This window comes from Stomoxys calcitrans, chromosome 5 (assembly GCF_963082655.1).
Source record: "Stomoxys calcitrans chromosome 5, idStoCalc2.1, whole genome shotgun sequence".
NCBI classification, from domain to species: Eukaryota; Metazoa; Arthropoda; class Insecta; order Diptera; family Muscidae; genus Stomoxys; species Stomoxys calcitrans.
The window spans coordinates 118,490,933-118,501,893 of NC_081556.1; the positions used below are offsets into that span (position 1 = coordinate 118,490,933).

Here is a 10,961-nt window from a genome sequence, read left to right on the forward strand (position 1 = left end):
TGCTAAAAATTTCAATCATCTTTTTAATTACATATGCAATTTTTTTAATTGAATTTTTTCAATCACCTTTTTAAGAGAACTTTGATTGATTTTATGATTTTCGTGCTTAAAGCTGTTTCAATCAAAAAATTAATTGAATTAATTTCAATTAATTTCGGGATTGAAAACGGTTTTTAATTTTTTTCATTTAAAGGATGAGGGAAATGTTGTATATTTATTATAAAAGTAGTACCCCCCCAACAAAATTGATCCGTTTGTTGCAAAGACATTCCAAACTTTTTATTCTATGTTGATAAGAAGTATAGAAAAATCGATATTATTTGAAGAAAGATTGCGATACCACCTACTGTACAATAACCCATCATATTGACTTCTAAGCTTATACCTATTATTTCTATTACATAATCTATTATATGATTTCATTTCACCTGAATGCCCCAAAGGGAAATGGCAAAATGTTAACATGACAGCTGTCAAAATTTAAATTTGAAATTTGACAAAACGCACTATCCACCCTCTCATATAAATGCCAACTGGCAACAGATGCAATCAGTTAGTGCTGCTTAAAAATCACAATGACCCAGTTGGCGGAGAAACCCGCCAAACGTCAACGAACATTTGTGTGTCAAATATTTTTTATCGCTCTTCTTCTCTTGCTGATTGGAAATTCAAAATCTTTACGATGTCGCACAGATGATGGTCCTTCGGAGGCCGAATTGAAAAGGGTGGCAAGGTCTTGCATGCGAAAGTTTGGTGAGAATGCCTTTAATACACAAAGAAATCAACAGAACAACCAACAGGCCCAAGGACGTTCGAATCAAAAGAACAATCGAAATGGTTACAACAACAACTATCCGGATTATGGAGACAGCGAAGAGAGTTATGAGGGTAACTATGATGATGGCTATCGTTCCCAATATTACCAGCGCGGTTATCAAGAGAATAATCGCAATGGCAATAATAGGGGTTCCAATGGAAATGGAAGAAATGGTGGTAGTGGAGGAGACTATAGTGGCTATAATAAGGATGAGGATCGCTATGGAAACAATGATCGAAATCGTCAACGCTCCAATAATCAAAACAAGTCAAATGGTAATAATCAGTGGTATCAACAAAATCAAAGGAATGATGGTGGTGGAGGTTCATCACAAAATAACCGCTCTGGCAGTAATAGTAATAATAACAACAACAACAACAAAAACAATAATAACTACAACAATAACAACAATAGAAATAAAAATAATAATAGTTATGGCAACAATAATAATAATAATAGCAACAACAACACCAATTCGGATGCGGCATGCATTGCACACTGCTTCTTTGAGGAACTACATATGGTGAGTGGCCCAACCCTTTCCTTTAAAAAAACAAAATGCCACGAAATTTTCTTAACATTTTTATGAAATTTACTCGAAGGGTGACTCGAAGGGTCACCGCGACCTGATGGAATATTTCCGGCGTTACTATAGAAGGAGACCGACTATATGGCCATACGCCTGACAGAGGCGATGTGTTTATGCCCATGCCTGGCTAGGCAAATAGTGCGACACCAACGACCTACATACCTATTAGCTATACCTCCTTTCTACTCAAACCCATGGAGCGTATTGCGGATACCAAGATAAAGAGTAGGACATCCAGAGAACTGCTCAAATACAAACAGCATGCCTATGTCACGCGAATGTCGCAGAAGACTGCCCTGCACGAGGTTGTGCATAAAATAGAAGAAACCTTCGATGATGTCAAGACATACACATCGGCTGAATGCATTGACATCGAGGGGGCTTTTAACAATGTGCGCACCGACATACTAATCCAATCCTTAGACCAGTACCGGGTGGACAAGGTCCTTAGAGACTTGATAAACCATACGCTAAGGACCAGGTGGATATATTGCATGTCCCATGACATAATTACAAGGGAGATAGTGGCACAGGGCGCGCCACAAGGGGGCATTTTATCGTCACTCCTATAGGTGACCACCATTAATAACCTATTACGGGTGCTGACTGAAAAGGGATTGGAAACCGTCTGCTACGCAGCCGATGTTATAATACTTTTAAGAAGTAAGGATTCGAATCGGCTATGCGGAAAGGCCGAGAGGGCCTTGCAGATGGCATACGACTGGGCTAGACCTAAGGGTAGAGTTGGCAAAATATCGAAATGTTAGTTTTTGGCCGCATATCGATTGATATAGCAGTCATACATTTTTCAATCGCCCCTCTTGTTGAGTATCCCAAGTATCGTTCGAATCGGCTCATAACCGGATACAGCTTCGTTAGTAAATCTCCCGATTTTAGTTATGTAGACTATGTAGGACCCAATTTCCATCCGATTGGGTTATAATTTTGTACAATGATTTCTCTCATGATTTCCAACTGATAGCAACCTCAATGATAACCTATAGAAGACCGCCTGTTCACGAGGAAGACGAAGGTGGGCCCACTTTTCCTCAATAGAATGATTTTGATATCTGACAATGGCAATACTTAGAAGTGATCTTGGAAGGAAACTGATTTGGAAGTGTCACATTCAGAAGCGTACCCAGAAGGCTCGCAGATGTTGGACACAATATAGACCGGCCTTAGGCTCGAAATAAAGCCTGAATCTGGGTATAGTTTACTGGCTCTACAGGAGAGTGATTTAACCTATTCTCACTAACGCCTCAGTAGTTTGGTGAAATGCGATGGAGTAAAAATGCAGCGTAAGGATAATGCAACAGGTTCAGGGAACATGACTTTTTGGCATAGGCGAAGCGTGGTCCTCATCGCTCCGCCCTCTAGGGCACTGGTGACTATTCTAAATATCCGACCCATAGACATACAGAGAAAGACAACATTTCTAGGAAATTTTCTCTAAAGACAAAATTTCTATGAAATTTTCTCTAATGACAAAATTTCTATGAAATTTTCTCCAAAGACAAAATTTCTATGAAATGTTCTCTAAAGACAAAATTTCTATGAAATGTTCTCTAAAGACAAAATTTTTATGAAATTTTCTCTAAAGACAAAATTTCTATGAAATTTTCTCTAAAGACAAAATTTTTATGAAATTTTCTCTAAAGACAAAATTTCTATGAAATTTTCTCTAAAGACAAAATTTCTATGAAATTTTCTCTAAAGACAAAATTTCTATGAAATTTTCTCTAAAGACAAAATTTCTATGAAATTTTCTCTAAAGACAAAATTTCTATGAAATTTTCTCTAAAGACAAAATTTCTATGAAATTTTCTCTAAAGACAAAATTTCTATGAAATTTTCTCTAAAGACAAAATTTTTATGAAATTTTCTCTAAAGACAAAATTTCTATGAAATTTTCTCTAAAGACAAAATTTCTATGAAATTTTCTCTAAAGACAAAATTTCTATGAAATTTTCTCTAAAGACAAAATTTCTATGAAATTTTCTCTAAAGACAAAATTTCTATGAAATTTTCTCTAAAGACAAAATTTCTATGAAATTTTCTCTAAAGACAAAATTTCTATGAAATTTTCTCTAAAGACAAAATTTCTATGAAATTTTCTCTAAAGACAAAATTTCTATGAAATTTTCTCTAAAGACAAAATTTCTATGAAATTTTCTCTAAAGACAAAATTTCTATGAAATTTTCTCTAAAGACAAAATTTCTATGAAATTTTTTTTTCTAGAGACAAAATTTTTTATAAAGTTTTCTCTTAATACAAAATTTGGATGATAATTTGTAGAAAACAAAATTAAAAGGAATTCACTTTTTTCCAAAAATTTATATGAAATTTCCCTAAAGACAATTTTCTTTTCCTTACAGATAAAATTTCTACCAAATTTATAACTAGACACAAACTTTCTATAAAATGTTCACTTAAAAGGTAACTTTAATTGGCCATTGCAGAAAATTAATTCCTTAAGCCGAACGTAGAATAAATTTACAAACGCCTCGATCATCTATGCTTCTTCTCCAATCTCTGACACCCAGTTTCGAGATGTCGCTCTCACCTTGGTCACCCCATAGAAGTTTTCGTCTTCCCCATTTTGCGTTTTCTATTATGGCCCCCTTAAATTACGCACTACGACGTGCGTTGTAGTTTGATGCGTTTAACTATGGTTTCGTTGTCAGACAGCTCGTGGTTCATACGACGTCTATGTTCTTCATTAACGCAAACTGGTCCATATATTTTAGGTTAGGTTGAAAAGAGGGTGCATATATTAATCGGCCCCATGGCACTATGGACACACACCTAAGCTAGTAATCGGCTTGTTGTGAGCTCTAAGAGCTATAAAGTTACCTCTAGAAAGAAAATTTTAAGTTAGGACTTCCGTGCTACTTACAAAATCCTTAATTGTTTTCAATACCACTCCCCTAAGCACCTAAGTGCCGGTATCTGTTAGACACAAAAGCTGGGCAATGACAAAGGAAATGCTCCAACGTCTCATCATCTTCCACGCATGCCCTACACATGCTATCACTGGCCGAACCGATTTTACATAAGTGAGCTCGTAGTCCTATGTGTCCCGTTATGCTACCAATAGCTATACTGACCTCCTTCTTGCTTCCTTTCAGTAATAGCCTCATCTTCTCAAGATCTTGATCCCCCCCCCCTATTCCGCTGTTCCACAATGATGCATGCTCATTCGTCGCCCACTCCCTTAACTTGGACCATTGTAGTTGGCACATACCTTCTTGTGTACGGGACACAGTATGCTAAGGTTCTTATCATCGGGTATGCGTACTTCTAGCCAAATTGCGCAGACAAGCTGATGCATACGCCTTATAAGCGTGTCGCCTCCGCCTTAATTGGTTCAGCCGGCAACCCATCGGTTCCTGCTGCCTTGTTGTTCTTCAGTCCGGTCACAGCTACTTGGACCTCATTCTGACTAGGAGGTAAACATTCTATATCACCATCAGGCATTGATTCTGCGGTATCCTCTTCCCCGACATTGTTCCTCCTCCTCAGCACTCTATCTGTGTCAGTTACCAGATTTCCTTATTTGTCTTTGCAAGAGGATGTTCCTGTACCAAAGGCATCGGTTTGATGCTTAATTCTTTGGTAGAATTAGAATTATGCATCTCAATTCACTCACGCTCACGCCCTTCCATTTCCTTTTTCCCCTCTTTCCTTTTGTCCCGATATCTCTCCTTCATGTGACGTTTTGCGTCTGATTGCAAGGTCGCTCTGTATGATGCATTCTTGCCTTCAGTTACATTTCGACACTCTTGATCGTACCATGGATTATTTGGAGGAGGCTTCCGGTACCCAAGTACGCATTTCGCTGCATTCTCCATGGAATGGGCAATGGTTTGCCACTGCGACGTTATTTCATCGGAACCAGGAGTGCTTCATCATGCAGTTGGGTCAGTCGAGTGGAGTATGCCGATGCCTGTTGTGTTTGAAGCTTTTTAATGTCCATCATGCTGCAGTGTCGGATCGTACTTTCTTCGCCATGCTCAAACGGATGCGAACCTTTGCTGCAACAAGGTAATGATCCGAATCTCTATTCGTTCCACGGATCGATCGTACATCACACACGCTGGGTGACAACAAGATCAATTTGGCTCCTCATGTTTTGATCGGGTGACAGCCATCTTGAAATCTGGCGCTGCTACCTACCATGTTTTTTGCCGCGGCGAAATCTATTAGTCTCAACCCATTATCGGACGTTTTCTCAAATTTGCCCATGAACATTCCATTAAGGAACTGATGAAGAAACTTCTCACAAATCAATGACTGCTGTCAATTTTATTCAATTTTAAGCTCAATGATAAGGGACCTCCTTTTTATAGCCGAGTCCGAACGGCGTGCCGCAGAGCGACACCTCTTTGGGGAGAAGTTTTTACATGGCAAAGTACCTCACAAATGTCGCCAGCATTAGGAGGGGATAACCACAGCTGAAAATTTTTCTGATGTTTCAGCCAGGATTCGTTCAGTGTCATAGGCGGACATGCTTACCTCTGCACTACGAAGGACGTTACTTCGACTAACCGACTGTTGGACAAAAGACGTCTTTCTTCCCTATCTTAGCTTTAAAATCTGCCAGAACGATTTTAATATTATGGACGGGGCAGCAGTCATATTCTCTTTCTAGGCGCTCCAAGAAAATATGCTTGGTCTGCTCGTCCTTGTCTCCCGTCGTGGCATGGGCGCAAATAAGGCTGATGTTGAAGAATTTGGCCTTTATGCGGATTGTGACTAGCCTCACATCCACCGGAGTAAACCTGGAGTCAAGATGTTTCACTTTCCGACAAACTTCAAATCCCTTACCGTGACATCGAATTTCCTGTATGGCGGTAATGTTCTGCAATATACTGCGCCCTCTGTATAGAGAGTGCGGACATTGCAGGTGCAGATACTCAAATCATGATCCCTAAATCGTTGGGGGGGACGTCAACATCGGGGGAATCAGTTTTTAATCTTCTTCGGTTTTTCAAAGTTTCCGGGTGATGGGCTACTAACCCAACGCCTCAACCTAGATAAGCCTGGATTTTGCCAAGTTAAAACAACTCAGAACAGTTGCTTGGTTTGCAACATCCCCAATTCGCTAACGACATAAAATTTTCCTCCAAATACAAAAAATTTTCACTAAAAATGATGTTCCTATGGTATTGTCCTTTTTTAATATTTTCTTTACAGTTAAATAAAAACAGCTATCCAGATCGTCATAAAGCTGTCTATGTCCTTACTAAGGATATGCGAGATCATGAATTGCGCAATTTCTATACAGACACCATACAGGAGTGCTTTCGTTATTTGGAGTCACAAAGGCGTCGAGAGAAATGTCTATTTTCACGAGACTTGATTTCCTGCATGACAGAATATGCCAAAGGAAATTGTGAAGATTGGAATGAGTTCAGCACAATGTTTAATTAAAGTTAAGAAATATTTTTGAAAACAAAATAAACAAAAAAATAATCAATAAAGGTTTATGGGTATCTAGTGAATTTTTATTTTGTGAAACAATGCACCATGGGAAAATCAGAGTTTAGTATTGAGTTGACCATGTAAGACCATGATTGATTGGAATTTTGTTATTGTCAAAAATATATTTTTCTAATTGAATGTTGTAAGATTTATTTTTTAAGCCACCTCAAGAAAACATTGAGTTGGACATAAGAATACATTTGCCTAAAACAAACTATTTCATCAAATATCCGATGACGATAGACACTCAGAAAAAGGTATTAAGGGGCCTGACCTCCATGCATAAAAATTGGAAAAAAATCTTATATATAAAATTCAATTTGTGTTTGTTTGTCGGTTTGTTTGTTTGTTCTGTACAGACAGATTGTGTAGGTTGGTCTGAAAAGAAACATAGGCTATATAATTTTCTGATATCGGGAGGGGGGCGGACCCTCCCCCTTTCTCCAAAAGTACTACCCAAAAATAAAAGTGAACCGATCGTGACAACATGGGATTCAAATGAAAGTTATTCAAGAGTAGAGTACGAATTTCATAATAAAAGTTGGGTCCAAGTACCTGGGGGCCGCCCCAGCCCAAAAACCTCTTAAAATATGTCATTTGACGATGATGACAATATGGGACTCAAATGAAAGGTATTCGGGAGTAGATTACGAATATGGTCAGGAAGAAGGAATAGGCTTTATAATTTATTGATAACGGAAGGGGGCGCACCCTCCACCTTAACCCCAAAAACACCACTCAAAATCAAAAGTAGACCGATAAGGGCAATATGGGTATCAAATGAAAAGTTTGGGAGAGTAGATAACGAATCTGGCACACAAATTCATGTTGTATAGTATAGGGGGTCACTCCACCCCCACAAAAACGCACAAAATGGCCACATTAGCCAATCACCGATATATGGGACTCGGTTTGTTTTTTCCGTATAAACAAAAAAAACGGCAGAACCGATTTTCTCGAAATTTTCGCATATTATGTATGTTGGTCTGTAAGGAAACATAGGCTATATAATTTGTCGTTATCAGAAGGGGGACGGACCCTCCCCCTTATGTCAAAAACACAACCCATAATCAAAAGTGGACCGATCGGGACAATATAGGTATCAAATGAAAGGTATTGGAGAGTAGAATACGAATAGTGTAATAAAATTTGAGTCTAAGAACCTATCGGGTCGCCCCAACTCCAAAACTCACCCAAACAGTCATATTGGACGTTCATTTCAATATGGGGCTCAAATGAAAGGTATACGGGAGTAAATTTCTAACCTGGCATACAAAATCTGATCGAAATAGGGGTTTACGCCACCCCTCAAAAACGCCATTAGATCCATTATGACTATAAGATACTTGGCTGAACCGATTTTCCTAAAATTTTCATAGATTGTGTATGTTTGTCTGTAACGAAACATAAGCTGTATAATTTTTAGATATCAGGTGGAGGCGGACCCTCCCCCTAACCCCAAAAACGCCACCCATATCCGAAAGTGGGCCGATGGGCACAATAAGCTTGTCAAATGGAATGTATTGGAGACCAGAAAACGTATTCAAATTTGGGTCCAAGTACCCTGCGCCGAGTTCGAACGGCGTGCCGCAGTGCGACTCCTCTTTGGGGAAAATTTTTTAAATTACCATGCATGGCATTGTACCTCGCCAGTGACGCCAATATTAAGAGGGGATAAACGCCGCTTTGTCCTGTGTTCTCGCCAGGATTCGAACGCGTTCAGCGTCATAGGCTACAATGGCATGAATTCGATATCCGCATTCAGGGCGAAGTGTCCCCACCCTAAAAAGATATTAGAGAGTTCAAGAAGGCGCAGCGGAGCGGGCCTTCTTCTTTTTTAATGTTAATCTTATCTTATTAAAATGTTGTTGTTAAAATATATCAAATAAAAATGTTATGTTTCAAAATATTTTAAATATTTTTTTTTGTTGTGTGAGTCCCCCAAAAATTTTTAATGGAAATTTCCACATTTGTATATCTCCCACTTGCATACACAAATCTATCTTCGACACAGGATTTTCATGATAACTTCAACTTCACCAAGGATATGTTGCAACTGTACATGTGCTAGTATAACAAAAATAATAAAAACAATGCCTAAGTTTGCGTGTCTGTATGCGAGTGTGTCCTTGCAGTTGTACTTCATCGTATCACAAATTCTGTCAATAATTTATTAGGCATTGATTAAAAATGATTCATTGATGTTCGTAAATTTATGTGAACACAACAATGCAAATCATAGTTCTGGTAAATGCCAATGACACATACCCAAATACATGACCATGTAAGTTGAGGCCAAATGGAAGACGGTACAAAAAACATTGGCATTGCAGGATATACCACACCCCAAACCTACTACTAGCATAAAATATACGCAAGCCAATACACTGTCGGGAGAAGTTAAAATATTCAGCATAACATAGAGCATAGACTGGCAAACATCCTTGAGTGGCATGAAACAGAGGAATGTTTATGAAAAAACAATTTTTACAAATATTCTTATCAAGCTTTGTCAGTATGAGCATATTTGCAATTACTAAATATTTCATAAAAAAATAAACTTATAGACTTAAGATTTCGCCAAAATATTTCAAACAAATCCAAAATTTTGCCCCTGAACATTCCACTAAGGAACAGGGGCAAACTTCTCACATATCAATGAGTGCAGTCAAATTCAAGTTTAAGCTCAATGATAAGGGGCCTCCTTTTTAAAGCCGAGTCCGAAAAGCGTGCCGCAGTGCGACACCTCTTTGGAGAGAAGTTTTACATGGCATAGTACCTCACAAATGTCGCCAGCATAAGGAGGGGAAAGCCACAGCTGAAAATTTTTCCTGATAGTCTCGCCAGGATTCGAACCCAGGCGTTTAGCGTCATAGGCGGACGTGCTAACCTCTGCGCTAAGTTGGCCTCATATTTCAAACAAAAAAGGTTATTTAAAAAAATTTCGTTTCTGTAGAAAATTATCAAGTTTTTTGACTGTTAGAGCGAAGATCTCTAAATATTACAACGCTTGTTTGTTTTTTTTTTCGGGATGAGCTCAATGATCGGAGAATTTCTTTTTGCAAATGGAAAAGGAAAGCCAGAGGTCGCAACTCACACCCAATGCATGAGTTTTCGTGTAATGACAGATTTTTTTTCTGCGACAATTACAGTACTTCCATAGCGCACACGATTCTGTACATCTGTTGGACGTTGTAGCCATCAATACAACTTCCAACAGATGCACAGAATCATGTGCACCATTAGTGTAATTGTCATTATGGGCCGATTTGAACCATACTTAGCACAGTTGTTAGAAGTGATACTAAAACACTATGTGCAAAATTTCAGTCAAATCGGATGAGAATTGCGCCCTCTAGAGGCTCAAAAAGTCAAGCCCCAAGATCGTTTTATATGGCAGCTATATCAAAATATGGACCGATATGGCCCATTTACAATACCAACCGACCTACACTAATAAAAAGTATTTGTGCAAAATTTCAAGCGGCTCGCTTTACTTTTTCGGAAGTTAGCGTGCTTTCGACAGACAGATAGACGAACGGACGGACAGACGGACGGACATGGCTAGATCGACATAAAATGTTGCGACGATCAAGAATATATATACTTTATGGGGTCTCAGACGAATATTTCGAATAGTTACAAACAGAATGACGAAATTAGTATACCCCCCATCCTATGGCGGAGGGTATAAAAAAACTGTCATTGCACGAAAACACATGCATTGGGAAAAGTACAGCTAATAGAAAGGGTTTTCGAGCGTGGTAAATGTGGTATTTGTATCATTGAGGCGTTTTCGCAATAAATACGATTCAAATACAACATACCAACGCATAGCCCTTGAAGCTATTACTCCTAATATGGTTGAAAAGTCTTCTAACCAAAGACGAAACGCGTCCCATAGTGGTTGGTGTGTGTTGCTATCTTTGGCTTTCCTTTTCCATTTTGGATTTCCGATCATTGAGCTCGTCTCGAAAGAGAAACAAACAAAAATTGAGAAACAAAATTTTCCATAAAAACAAAATTTTGATAAAATTTTGTATAGAAACAAAATTTTCCTTCCATAG

The 10,961-nt window shown here is 38.5% G+C and overlaps 1 protein-coding gene across 1 annotated transcript; it reads left to right on the forward strand.

Moving 5' to 3' along the window:
- The first annotated feature begins 568 nt into the window (after positions 1 to 568).
- LOC106088939 (odorant-binding protein 59a) lies at positions 569 to 6,914 on the forward strand. The gene is made up of 2 exons (XM_013254653.2): positions 569 to 1,340; positions 6,607 to 6,914. Exons 1-2 carry the CDS (start codon positions 576 to 578, stop codon positions 6,841 to 6,843), a joined length of 1,002 nt encoding a protein of 333 aa, XP_013110107.2. The 5' UTR covers positions 569 to 575; the 3' UTR covers positions 6,844 to 6,914.
- Positions 6,915 to 10,961: the final 4,047 nt, after the last annotated feature.

Coding starts and splice junctions, on each gene's coding strand:
- LOC106088939 (XM_013254653.2), top strand. CDS start 576: ATGACCCAGTTGGCGGAGAAACCCGCCAAACGTCAACGAACATTTGTG. Junction 1,341..6,606: donor TCTTTGAGGAACTACATATG/GTGAGTGGCCCA, acceptor TTTTCTTTACAG/TTAAATAAAAACAGCTATCC.